This window comes from Lepidochelys kempii, chromosome 3, assembly GCF_965140265.1.
Source record: "Lepidochelys kempii isolate rLepKem1 chromosome 3, rLepKem1.hap2, whole genome shotgun sequence".
NCBI classification, from domain to species: Eukaryota; Metazoa; Chordata; order Testudines; family Cheloniidae; genus Lepidochelys; species Lepidochelys kempii.
In genome coordinates, this window is record NC_133258.1 from 179,567,621 (window position 1) to 179,581,953 (window position 14,333).

General features: G+C 45.4%; 1 protein-coding gene across 5 annotated transcripts in view; it reads left to right on the plus strand.

Moving 5' to 3' along the window:
* ASB3 (ankyrin repeat and SOCS box containing 3) overlaps positions 1–14,333 on the plus strand; it is a 128,241-nt gene that overhangs the window by 79,661 nt on the left and 34,247 nt on the right. For all 5 annotated transcript variants that reach the window (XR_012158276.1, XM_073339169.1, XM_073339172.1 and 2 more), the window contains 2 exons: positions 7,182–7,294; positions 7,903–8,038. Coding sequence is in view for 4 of the 5 variants with exons in the window: in XM_073339169.1 (XP_073195270.1) it covers positions 7,182–7,294; positions 7,903–8,038 (249 nt within the window). In the remaining variant the exon portion in view is untranslated. The remainder of the gene's footprint in view (positions 1–7,181; positions 7,295–7,902; positions 8,039–14,333) is intronic.

The following is a 14,333-nucleotide window of genomic DNA, read 5'->3' on the forward strand; positions in this document are numbered from 1 at the left end:
TCTGGCTTTAAGATTAAACTTGATAAGTTTATGGAGGAGGTGGTATGATGGGATAACATGGTTTTGGTAATTAAATATTCATGGTAAATAGGCCCAGTGGCCTGTGGTGGGATATTAGATGGGGTGGGATCTGAGTTACCCAGGAAAGAATTTTTCTGTAGTATCTGGCTGGTGAATCTTGCCCATATGCTCAGGGTTTAGCTGATCGCCATATTTGGGGTCGGGAAGGAATTTTCCTCCAGGGCAGATTGGAAGAGGCCCTTGAGGTTTTTCGCCTTCCTCTGTAGCATGGGGCACGGGTCACTTGTTGGAGGATTCTCTGCTCCTTGAAGTCTTTAAACCACGATTTGAGGACTTAATAGCTCAGACATAGGTGAGAGGTTTTTCACAGGAGTGGGTGGGTGAAATTCTGTGGCCTACATTGTGCAGGAGGTCAGACTAGATGATCATAATGGTCCCTTCTGACCTTAGTATCTATGAATCTATGAATTATGCTTACTTTAAATATAATTTGCAAATATGTAACCAAAAATTAGCTAAATGTATTTTTATGTTCTGAATGGCTCAGGTAGATAAGGGAGGCCTTTGGCATGTAATTAACTCTAAACAGACTTTGTCTTTCATTTCAGTATCCTCAAAGTCAAGCTGGCCAGCTCCTGCCACACTTAACATTGCATCTGCTGTGGTGCCTTGTTGGGAAAAATAGAGCTGTCTCAGTGGCTCACGTAAGTGTAATTGTTTATTATATAGCGTGGTTTGCAAAGTGTTTTTTGTGTTGTTTTATATTTCAAAGGGTATAAAAATAATAAGAAAGACACCATAAAACTGTGCTATATAATGAAAGGGAAAAAAAACACTTACCTGAGCTATCATGAGTCAGTTCCATGCCCCAGCATGGTTCTTCAAAGCCTCTAAAATTAAGGCATGCATTGTGCGAGGGTCTGGCGGCTGAAAGAGGGGTCAGCTGGTGTGGCTTTGCAGAGGCTGAAATGAGGTGAAGAGTGCATTTCTTTATACAATCTATTTAGGATTTTCAGAACATCATAATATATGTAGTTGGGCGTGTTAAGAAAATATTCTCAGCTCACCTTTTAAATTCTACCTCTATACCCCTTGAGCTGTAAATGCCATTAGAGAGAATTTCAGTTGAACTCCACAATTTAAGATGTTTCTATAATTGTGTAAATTACCATAAGTAAAGTGTAACTGTCTATGGTCTAAACAACTCTGAAGTAGGGGTCAGTCATTGAGAGTAGAGCAACTTTTTTGGCTTGTAAGAAAGGCAGGATGGGAAGAAGACAGATTCATATGAACAAAGGGCACTGTGAGGCCCTCTGATGTAGCCAATACACTGGCCTGCTCCCTGTAGATGTATGGGTAGCTGTTCTATTTTAAATAAAATTCCTATATGAATAAGTGGAAGTTTTTAGTCTCTAGAATTGTCCAAGTGAGTCGGGTTGGAGAGGGTAAAGAACAAAAATAAAGAAAATAAAAAAAGGAATACTGTGTATAGGAGAAAACATTCAAGAACGATTCATCTCTCTGAATGTGACCCCTGTAATGCCACCAAAGACAGCAAGACTTATGGTGATAGCCTGGGCAAGCAGTAGCTGTGCACAGGGCTGCTTTAACTTTTGCACCTATTCAATTTTTCAAAGATTTAAAAACATTTTAGACAAGATAGTATCAACAGCTTGCTCCAGAGGCCAAGCTCTTTCCTGCTTCCCTCAGCTGGAAATGCATAACCTCGTATCTCTACCAAAATGTTAAAATGTGCAACACATTCAAGGAGGCAGAATCACAACTTCTCCTGATTTGCCTCTGTCATCAATTTTAATGAACAGCTGAGATATATAGACATAAAAAAAAATGGAGAAGAACCTCTCACTTCGCTGTTTTTGCCTTCTAGTTCAACAATTTTGCTTTTAAAGCCAAACAGTTTTTATTTCAATATAGTGTAAGAAAGCGCTCTGAAGTTTTGGTTTTCTGTTAGTACAGTTTATATGCAATATCAAAATTTGGTAAAACGGACCTCTCAGTAGCATTCCTACTGTCTTACCTGGCCAATGGCAATCATGTTTCCAGCTGCTGTAACCAACCTCAGGAGAAAGATAATGTATCCTCACAAGTGCACAGAGCAGCGGAGTTTTGACTGTAAACAAGGGTAGTTTACTAACTTGTTTTCAGCAGCAGGTGAACTGTGAGACACACGTGACTATTCCGTATAGTGGCACAAGTTGGTGGCTGGATAAGTACATAAGTGGCTATTTTCAGTCTGCGGTGGTTTTTTCTTGAGGTGAGCCCCTTATCTGATGGGAGTGGTAATGGGGTTCTAGGTTAGCATGTTGTCAGCTAGTTCCAAGGTCAGTGAATAGTAGAGGTATCTGAAAAGGTATGTTTGAGTTAATATAGAGGCATACAAGTGTTAATATGCTCCTTTTTAGTTAGAGACTCTTTATACCAAAGTCAAGTTTTAAGTATCCTGTAGGGTTGGACCAGGGGTCTCAAAGACCTGGCCCACGGGCCTTCTGTGTAAGAACCTGAGAACCTGAGAACCTCCCCACTGAGGCCCATGGAGGAGAGACGCATGCAGCCACGCTACCCACTCTGTCTGCTGCAGGTGCCACCCCCCACAGTTCCCATTGGCTGGGGGTGAGGGACAGAGATACCATCACTAGTCATCGGGCAGAGTTAGCCATGGAGGCAGCATCATTAGTTGCCAGGCAGAGTCAGCCATGGAGGCAGTGTAACTTTTTTCCACAGTGTATATAAACAAGTCAAAATACTGAACACAACTATCTGATGCCCACCTTGCTGCAATTCTGAAAGTTTCAACTGCTCAGTCACTGAGGCCAAACATCAACAAACCGACAGAACTGAAGTGTTGCCTGGTGTCTGGCAAACACTAAAACTCTCTGGCAGGTGAAGAATCGTATAAAGTTGTATGACAGTTTTATTATTTCTAAGAAATCTGAAATAAAAAATACAATATTATCGTTTTCTGAACACCATCGTCAGTTACATTGTTGGCCCACTGGGAGAATTTGAGGACGGGCACTGGCCCTAAGGTAAATTGAGTTTGAGATCCCTGGTTTAGACAAACTTTATATTGGATGTGCACACTTAACATATATGACAAAGAATCTACCTGGAGTGATTTCAGTGACCAAGTCCTTCCTTTCTGATAGGTGCACAGGTGGTACTAGAGTAAGGGAAATGAACAGTGACTTAGTCCTTCACATGTGAGGTACCACAGGAAGTTGTTTATCCTCCTAAGAGCATAAGAGCTGCTGAAGAAGGTTGTGAGGCATTTTGGTCTGTGGTAATGTTTGTATGGTGATGGTACTTAGTTCTAGGTTTCTTATTCATCAGATTCAGTTCAGTCAGTTTCTTTGCTTCCGTAGCATCTGCCCAAAATAGGGTCAAATGAGAATGGGTTGGCTGATAATTAATCTGGTTAAAACAGAGATGTATTTGTTTGGTTGGTAATCTAGAGAAATTAGTGAGGGTTGTAACTGCTCCACTTATTCATGAAATGAATCCCATCCATGCCAAAACAGCTTGGGGTAATTTGAACCCAAGATTTCTCTTGGATTCCCAACTAGCAAAAGGGGTTCATACAGCTTTTAGAATCTGTGGTTGGTTGAAGTGTTGCAGCCTTTCCTCACTGAAGCAGATCTCACGAGTCATCCATGACTCTATCACTTTCAGGCTTAGGCTACTTCATTGTCTCACAGTTAGGGTTATCCTTGAAGACCACTTGGAAACTTTAGCTAATGCTGAATGCAGTAGCAACATGCTCACAGCGCAGTGCATCGGCCATGAGCACATTAGGCCTGTGTGCCATCCACTTTACTGGCTTCCCATCTGCATCTGATTACAATTCAAATAATTAGTTTTAATCTACAAAATCTTCTGTGGTATGGCATTTAGCTGTCTTAGAGTTTGCAGCTCTTTCTGTGCACCAGCATGTCAGCTGAGGTCTGCTGAGGAACTTCTGCTCACGGTCTTTATGTGATTCTGGATTAGAGGTAGGGATTTGTGATTTGTTTTGGAACTTTACTACCTCTGTCATATCCCAAGTTTGCTTCATTGTGAAGTGCAAGACCCCTGTCTTTGACAAAGCTTTCATTGTAATGAAAGCTACCTCTTTTACAGAAGAACAGCCATACTGGGTCAGACCAAAGGTCCATCTAGCCCAGTATCCTGTCTTCTGACCGTGGCTAATGCCAGGTGCTTCAGAGGGAATGAACAGAACAGGTAATCATCAAGTGATCCATCCCCTGTTGCCCATTCCCAGCTTCTAGCAAACAGAGGCTAACGACACCATCCCTGCCCATCCTGGCTAATTGCCATTGATGGACTCCATTATGAACTCCATGAATTTATCTAGTTCTTTTTTTAACCCTGTTATAGTCTTGGACTTCACAACATCCTCTGGCAAAGAATTCCACAGGTTGACTGTGGGTTGTGTGAAAAAATACTTCCTTTTTTTTGTTTTAAACCTGTTGCCTTTAGTTTCATTTGGTGACCCCTAGTTCTTATGTTATGAGAAGGAGTAAATAACACTTCCTTATTTACTTTCTCCACACCAGTCATGATTTGAGAAACCTCTGTCATATCCCCCCTAACTAATTCATATCAGCCTAACTCTAGAAAAACTACTGACTGACTAGAATCATAGAATATCAGGGTTGGAAGGGACCTCAGGAGGTCATCTAGTCCAGCCCCCTGCTCAAAGCAGAACCAATCCCCAACTAAATCATCCCAGCCAGGGCTTTGTCAAGCCTGACCTTAAAAACTTCTAAGGAAGGAGATTCCACCACCTCCCTAGGTAATGCATTCCAGTGTTTCACCACACTCCTAGTGTAAAAGTTTTCCTAATATCCAACCTAAACCTCCCCCACTGCAACTTGAGACCATTACTCCTCGTTCTGTCATGTGCTACCACTGAGAACAGTCTAGATCCATCCTCTTTGGAACCCCCTTTCAGGTAGTTGAAAGCAGCTATCAAATCCCCCCTCATTCTTCTCTTCCACAGACCAAACAATCCCAGTTCCCTCAGCCTCTCCTCCCCAATCATTTTTAAAAAAAGGAGTACTTGTGGCACCTTAGAGACTAACAAATTTATTTGAGCATAAGCTTTCGTGAACACGGCTGCTACTCTGAAACCAATAATTTTTGTTGCCCTCCGCTGGACTCTTTCCAATTTTTCCACATCCTTCGTGTAGTGTGGGGCCCAAAACTGGACACAGTACTCCAGATGAGGCCTCACCAATGTCGAATAGAGGGGAACGATCACGTCCCTCGATATGCTGACAATGTCCCTACTTATACATCCCAAAATGCCATTGGCCTTCTTGGCAACAAGGGCACACTGTTGACTCATATCCAGCTTCTCGTCCACTGTAACCCCTAGGTCCTTTTCTGCAGAACTGCTGCCGAGCCATTTGGTCCCTAGTCTGTAGCGGTGCATGGGATTCTTCACTTGTCCTTGCTGAACCTCATCAGATTTCTTTTGGCCCAATCCTCTGATTTGTCTAGGTCCCTCTGTATCCTATCCCTACCCTCCAGCCTATCTACCTCTCCTCTGAGTTTAGTGTCATCTACAAACTTGCTGAGGGTGCAATCCACACCATCCTCCAGATCATTTATGAAGATATTGAACAAAACCGGCCCGAGGCTTCATATATGACCACTGCAGCCTGATAACTAGAAAACAAGTTGGAATTGTGGAATAATTTTTGCTATTAAGTGTTGGCAATAAATATATAAAACAGATACCGAGCAGCTTGATTTTAATAAGCTAAATTGACTGTAGACCAGGGGTGGGCAAACTATGGGCTGGATCTGGCTCCACACGCTGCCCTCACCTGCAGGCACCGCCCCCCGCAGCTCCCATTGGCCGGGAACAGGGAACTGTGGCACTCCGTCCTGCACCCCAACCCCCTGCCCCAGCCCTACATTCATGGCCCTGCATGCAATTTCCCCACCCAGATGTGGCCCTCTGGCCAAAAAATTTGCCCACCCCTGCTGTAGACAGAGATGGGAAAAATAAAATTGGATTGAAAATTTAGTAAACATGACCTAAGAAGAACGTAACACTGAGAATCATGTTGTAGAAACTCTTTTTTTTCAGTGTGATTCTGTGAGGTCCTCTATGGAATTTTACAAATTGTTACTTTGCACTTTATAGGATTTATAAGTCTTTTAAAATTTTTACAAATATTTCCTAAGCTTAGGAACTCTCCAAGAAATTATGTACTTAAGATTGTATCATACCTATTTTACATATGAGAGATCATGTAATCGCTTTGTTCCTCAATTGCCTGTGAGTTACGGCGTGTATTGGTGGTAGAGTTACAAGTAGAACCCAGAACTCCTGACTCTATTCTTTCCTGTAACCAACAATCACTTTCTTTTTATGGGTATTTCATTTTCAGAGGTGTCTGCAATATTGGCACACTAGTAAGAGTCGTCACGTACTGTAGTTCCACTTTCTTGTCCTCATGCTGAATGTGTGGGTAAATGCGAAGTTGCCTCTAGGGCTAGTGTGGCTGATTGTGATCTCTCATCACAGAGTGTAATCAGGAGTATGTCTACTGAGGTTGATGGAGTTTTACACCAACGTGGACTAAGGACTTAACTTCCATATGTACAATTTTTTGTTGTGTTTTTAAGTTGAAAATTATTGAGGAAGAGGAGAAATTAAAGTTACTAGCAGATGTTTCCTTAATTATGGTTTCCATAGATTTCCACCTGCTGGAGAAAGAGATGTGAGTTTTGCTGTACATTGGAACTTTTATTCCCTGTGAAACCACATTATCAGATTGATAGTACTTTATCTCCATTATCCATGTAGTGACTGTCATATTCTTAAATGATGGTTATCAATGTCTCCATCTTGGAGCTTATAAATGTTTTGCTTCACAAAGAGGCAACACTGGATATAATTTCTGTTTCATATGCAGAGCCTTAGAGAGTAGTTTTGTGTGTTTGGATTTAGATCTGTAATCAAAGCTGCACAGTCACTCAAAGTGAATTAGTTTTGATGTCTGTTGTGGGGCTGTAAAACAATTCTGACTACTGAGGTGAAAATTTGATGACTAAACCACTGAGCTGACCAGTTCCTTCAATTCTGCCTCTTTGGTAAGAGTAATTTTTTACTACTCTGTTTGAAGCTGTAGAAAATGGACATCCAGAAATTATAAAGCTTCTACTCCAACACGGAGCAAATATTAATGGATCCCATTCTTGGTCTGGATGGAATTCTTTGCACCAAGCTTCTTTTCAGGTAACCTATAAATTTATTATTTCATTTCCATGTAAATAGTGTGTTTTACCCTTTTAAAATGACAGGTTGTACAGTTTTTGCTTCTTACTCTGGTGATTTATGATTGTTAGGCTAGGGCAGAAAAGGCAGTCTAAATGCTAATGATCATTCTGAATATGTCATACTATGCTACAGCAGCTATAGAAGGTGTTGGGCAGCAATGATTATTTAAATATTAAAAGTACTGCATGTACTTAAGAAGTGATCAGATATAACATTTGGGAAGTAAATCTGTTATAAGATACAATGAAAGTCTTCCCCAAAAAATTAAGTGTATCAGATGAGGTCAACCTGGTCTCTTCTCAATTTTTTTTTAATCCAGCATAAAAATTTATCAGACTTATAGTTCTAATATGCTAATTTAATTCTATTTATATTTATTGGACTGGGTAAATGTGCAATATGAAATTAAACCTATCTGATGATTCTGCCACAGACTTTCAGAATACCATAGAATATTGAATGTACTCTATATTTTAGATTTCTACACAGAGTAAGAATGAAAAAGTAGGGTTATATCAATTCCACTGCTTTTTTTTTCTAACAAAACAAAAATATATTTATTTCAGGGACATACTGAAATAATAAAATTGCTTCTTGAAAAAGGAGCAAACAAGGAATGTGTGGATGACTTTGGAATCACACCTCTGTTCATTGCTGCTCAGTATGGGAAGCTGGAGAGTTTACGAGTACTTCTATCACATGGTAATTTTCACCTTTCATTTAGCATTGGTAATATTTTTATAATGTTAGTGAAACATCAGCTATGAACTGGCATGTGAAATTATTACAAAATTAAATTTTGCTATTCCGGTATCTTGCCTTGCTTTCCCTTGAGTCAGACCAAGAAACAGGACATAAAACATAAGTGCTCGTCTACAGCTGAAATGCTACAGTGACACAGGTGATCCACCTCACCAAAAGGCAGTAGGTAGGTCGATGGAAGAATTCTCGGGTTGACTTTGCTCTTTGCTCTATGTGCACCGGGAGTTAGGATTTTTTTACACCCCTGACTGACTTAGTCGGGTCGACCTGACTTTTTAGTTAGACCAGGCCTAAGTAAAGACCTAACCTCGGTAAAGATTAAGGGTCTGATTGTGAAACCCTTAATTACACTGAGTAGTCCTTTAGTTCAGTGGTTTTCAAACTAGGGGGTGCCGCTTGTTCAGGGAAAGCCCTTGGTGGGCCGGGCCGGTTTGTTTACCTGCCGTGTCCACAGGTTTGGCTGATCGCAGCTCCCACTGGCCGCGGTTCACCGTTCCAGGCCAATGGGGGTTGCAGAAAGTGGCACAGGCCAAGGGACGTGCTGGCAGCCCTTCCGGCAGCCCCCATTGGCCTGGAGCGGCGAACTGCGGCCAATGGGAGCTGTGATCAGCTGAACCTGTGGATGCAGCAGGTAAACAAACCAGCCCGCCCCGCCAGGGGCTTTCCCTGAACAAGCGGTGCCCCTAGTTTGAGAACTACTGCTTTACTACATGAGAAGTCCAATTCATTTCTATGGATTACTGCAGGAGCAATATACTACTCAGCGTGATTAAGGGTATCACAGTCTGGCCCTAAAGTTACAGTAGTAATTTCTTCAGAATCTCATACCAGCAGATCTTGGTGTGCATCTCTGAATAGTATGCTCTCACTAACCTTCCCACACAATCAAATGAAAATTAAACAGTCATTACTATTAAACTGTTGAGCACCCTAAACCTGACCAAAACATCACACACAGGTCAACAGCTCTAGCATCTCCATACTTGTGGGGCACTATCTCCAGAAAGTAATTTCTAACAAAATATTAACTAAATCTTTGCAATTTCTCCACAATGTCTATCATTTATCTGGTATTGCCCTATTCTACTGCACAGTGAGACAAGTACCTCCCAATCTCATACAAAGTAATTTCTCTCATTTTACAGTAGGAGTAAGAAACCTAATGTAAAGTTCATCTGTAAAGGTGTAAATAAAAGTAATGACTCTGTGGTTTATAATTCTGTTTATTAAGTATCTTCTACTATCAATGTATAATGCAGTGCTATACCAGAGTGCAAGCCCAACAATCTGCCAGCATAGCAGGATTATTGGCATGTTGAATGATGGGAATGTCTTCCTTTGAATGGAAGAAAGTGGTTCAGCTCTCCAGTGTGTAATGTTATTTTAGAGTTTGTTTAATTTATTAGATGCTAATTACTTGCAGTGTGCTGAGAATTGCATATTTTTCTGTATTTGTGATTAACTTTATGTTAATGCTTTACATCATTCATTCACTCTGTAACCTCAGCAGGGTTTCAAGTGACCCTAAAGGAGAATTTTAAGGGACTAGCATTTGACAGTGTTTTCTTCCTGTCAAATTTAAATGTAACCCTTCTGCCCGTCAGAGTTGGCAGCAACAAGGGCCGGGTTCAATATCTAGGGGTTCCATTCCAATAACACAATGCAAACCGGCTCGAGCCCCCACCCAGTGACCTGGGAAAAATATATACCACCCCCGCTGGGCGCCTCCAGGAGGCAATACTTCCCCTCTCGCAAGCACATAGTCTGAGTGTAGCAAAAGTCTTTTAATAACAGAGAGAAACAATGTGGCATTATGTTGGGGAAACACCACCAACAGGATTCATAACACAACCCATGAGCAAAAAAAACCCACCCCAGGCAAATTGGGGCATGCCCTTTTCCCTTTGGTTCTTGAGTCCAGCAACCCCAAATCACCCAAAGTCCCAAAAGTCCAATGCCCCAAAAGTCTCTGTCCCTGGTCAGGGCAGCCCCAGAGTTCGAAAGTTTATTGGTGGAGCTTTACCTCCCAACCTGGGTGGAAATGGGACGGGGGTAAGAGGCACCTTACGTGATCTGAAGCTGACCGCCCCATAGCTCCATAGCGGCGCTCCGCTCCGCCAGCCGCCCCACGAACTCCTTCGCTCAGCTGCGCTCCGCTCCGCCAGCCGCCCCATGAACTCCTTCGCTCAGCTGCGCTCCGCTCCGCCAGCTGCCCCACGAACTCCTTCGCTCAGCTCCACGGCCCACAAGCAGCTCCTGCCATCCACACACTGCTCCGCGTCGAACTGCTCCATAATATATCTTCAGGCTCCCCCACTACTTAACACAACACTCAGTGATTTCAGCTCTTAGGTGAATTCAGCTTATAGTAGGGGAGCCCCAGTGCTGGTGCACTGTCAGCCCAAAGTGAGCTCAGCAGCCTATAACTAGACTTCTAATGAAATCAAAATTAGCTCTGATATTCCACAGTGGAGAGAGGAGGAAGTGCAATCAGCATGTAAGGCCCTCACCAAGGGGCCCATGCCACCAAGTACTACTACTTGTCCCCAGCCTCTCTCCATTCACACAGTTTTGGAACCCATGACCCTTGCCTAGCGAGTGCTACTTAGTTGATGGTGAATCCCTCCATCATAACAAAAGGCCACGTACAGTTCCAAGCACAGTTCCCATAATCAGGGTAATAACAATTTATTCTTCCTGCCCCAATAACAGAGACACTGGGGATCCCACAGCAGCCAAAGTGACCATTTGGGCAGCTATGGTCTCATTCTAGGCGTGGTGGGTGTGCCTATGCAAATGAGATCGGCCCCTGAAGTTCTTTTCCACAACTTGCCACACCTCACCACCAGATGTCAGGGTGGAGCTCATCCTGACACTGCTTACATAAATGAAAACCAAAAATACTTTGAGAACTTCAGTTCTAATCACTTTAGTGTATGGGCAATTTGAAAACATGTAGCAGGTTAGTAAAATAAATATGATTCTTCTTCAAGTGCTTGGTCATGTGGATTCCATTGTAGGTGTGTGCGCGCGCCCACATGCACAGTCGTTGGAGACTTTTGCCTTAGAGGTGCCTGTAGGGCCAGCTATGGTGCCCTCTGGAGTGCCAGACTCATGTGTTGGTATATCAGGTGCCGCCGGTCCTGCGCCCTTTCAGTTCCTTCTTACTGCCCGGGGTGGTCAGTCGGAGCGCCTCTGTCCCTTGCTTCTCAAGCGGTCAGCGGTTTCTCTTCTATCTTAGCCTTGTGCTTCTAGGTGTAAATAGTTTAATCATTTGTTAGTTAGTTGTTAAGTACCCATTAAGTGTTTAGTTAGTGTCCCGGCAGGGACTTTGCCCCAGGTGGGGCATGCCCCGGTCCACGGGTTTCAAGCCCTGCTTTTTGTGTAATGGGCCTATGTCTGGCAATGACTTACAAAAGGATTCACTCCTGGGGAGTTCCTCCCCCCAAAAGGACCTGCCACCGACTCCAGGGAGTGGTAGAGGGCCCAAGCCGACAGCATAGTCGATGCGCTCTGAGCCCCCAGCGCCTAGAGTGCTGAGAGTGCCTCTGTCACAGCTGGCACCACATGAGGCAATGAAACCGCCTAAGGCTCCCCATGAGGGCAAGCCCGCCAGCAAGGCCTCGCACAAAACAAGCGAGTGCCACTGGTCCCCAGGGCCAAAACAGAGCCCTAGGTTGCCACATTCTTGATCTCCACATCCGCCCAGGTCTCCGGCTCACTGCTACGAGTCATCAGCTCCGCGCTCCCGATCCCTGTCTTCGTGCCGGAGCTCACCCAGGCGTCGATCTCCCCAGCACTAGTCTTCATCGCGTTGTTGGTTGCCGTTGCTGAGACCTTGAGGTTACTCCCTGGCACGGCACCACTCACCCTACTCCTGGCACCGGTTGGACCGTTCCCAGCACCGGTCACTGGCGGTGACAGTGAGCCGCCAGACCCAAGCCTCCACAGCCCCGCCTTGTTCACTGGAGGGTGACAACTTCTCCGGCTCGGAGGCGCATTTCAGTCCCTCACTCAGATTGGGCTCCGGAGGGTGCATTCGCGGCATTGGTGCTGATCTGGCAGCAGGGCCAGTGGCTTACCCAAAATGGCCTTATTGGAATGTCTGGGTGTTCCCATCATGCCATTGCCCCACTCCCGCCAGCCCTCAGTCACCAGACAGGCCAAAGTTGGCATCCACAACAACGATGACACCGGGTTTGGTGCAGGACACTCCGGCAGCCGCCGTGGATGAGGAGCCGGTACCCCTCCTTCCCCCCAAGGCCACCCTCTCTGACGGGCGAGGACACCACCAGACCACCCCCGGTCATCCAATTAACCTCCTCCTCTCCAGATGAGGCAGTGGCAGGCCCCTCCAGAGCTAGCCTGAGAGACAGTTTTAGGGAGCATCAGGTGCTGCTCCGCAGGGTGGCTTCCAACTTGGGCCTGAAGGCAGAGGAGATGCAGGAGCAGACAGATACCTTGTTTAATGGCTCTCAGCATCTGCCCTGGCCTGCATCGCGCACCCGGTACATGGGGGGGACGGGGAGGGGCGGGTCCTGAATATTCCCAAAACCGTCTGGCAAACCCTGTCCTCCATCCTGCCCACCTCTAAGAGGGCGGAAAAGAAGTACTTCATCTTCACAAAGGGGTTCGAGTACTTGTGCACCCACCCATCACTGGGGTCGTTGGTTGTGGCGGCGCCAATGAGAGGGACAAACGGGCTCACCAGTTCCACCCCTAAAACTAAGGAGGCCAAAAGACTGGATTTGTTTGGTTGCAAAATTTATTCTATGGCCAGCCTCCAGTTTTGGGTGCTGAACCGCCAGGCCCTCTTGGGTTGCTATAATTTTAACTTGTGGGACAGCATGACCTACGACCCATGACCTTCACATCAATGTCAGGGAGCTCAGAGCGGTTCGCCTGGCCTGCCAGACTTTCTTGCCCCACCTGGAAGGCAAGGCGGTGCAGGTCCTGATAGACACTAGTGCCACAATGTATTACATCAGCAGGCAGGGTGGCGCCAGGTCTTGGACCTTTGTCAGAAAGCGCTCAGCCCCTGGGACTTTCGTGTGTGGCATGCCATTCATTTGGTGGCTGCCCACCTGCCCGGAACCAAGAACGTCCTGGCAGATTGCCTCAGCAGGACCTTCTCTTTTCACCACAAATGGTCGCTCCATCTGGAGGTGGTCAGCCTAATCTTCTGCAAGTAGGGGACTCCCCGGGTGGACCTGTTCGCGTCCTAGCAGAACAGGAAGTGCCATGTGTTCTGTTCTCTGCTGGGCAGAGACAAGGGCTCCCTGTTGGACGCCTTCCTGATCCCGTGGTCGGGAACTCTGATGTATGCCTTCCTGCCGATACCATTAATCCACAAAGTCCTGCTAAAGGTGAAGCAAGACAAAGCGACAGTCATCCTCATAGTCCCAGTGTGGCCTCGTCAGCACTGGTTCGGCATGTTGCTGAGTCTTTCGGCAGCCACCCCACTGCAGCTGTGTCTTCAGCCAGATCTGCTGTCCCAGAACCATGGTCATCTACTGCAGCCAAACCTGGCGGCGCTGCACTGGATGCCTGGCTACAGTGTGGCTAAGTGGCAAAGAACGGCAGTGTTCCACTGGTGTCCAGCAGGTCCTGCTGGGCAGCAGGAAACCCTCCACCAGGGCTAGCTACGTGGCAAAGTAGAAACGGTTCTCATGTTGGGCCTCTGGTCACCACATTTGTGCAGAAGAGGCCCCACTGCAGGACATCCTGGACTGTTTGCTGCACCTTAAGCTCCAGGATCTGTTGCTGTCTTTGGTCTAGGTACACCTGGTGGCCATTCAAGGCAGGTTGGTCTTCGCCCATCACATGATGGCACGGTCATCCTGCTTCCTCCTGTTTCTTTCCTGGAGGGTCTCCATTCCATTACCGCCCTCCTGCCCCTCTGTTGGCAAGAAGGAACTGAGAGGGCGCAGGGTCGGCAGTGCCTGATATACAGTGCCATGAGTGCGGCACTCCAGAGGGTGCTACAGCTGGCCCTACAGATACCACTAAGGCCAAAGTCTCTGACGACTGCACATGTGGGTGCATGCACACCTACAATGGAATGGACATGAGCAACACATCTCGAAGAACAACAGTTACGAAAGGTAGGTAACCGTTTTTTCTTTAATACCTGTGGAAAAACTTCTGAATGATGAAGCAATTTTGTGAAGGCCAGTGCCTAATTAATGCTGTAATTTGTTTATTCACTTTTGTGTTTTAGCTCTGTTATGATAAT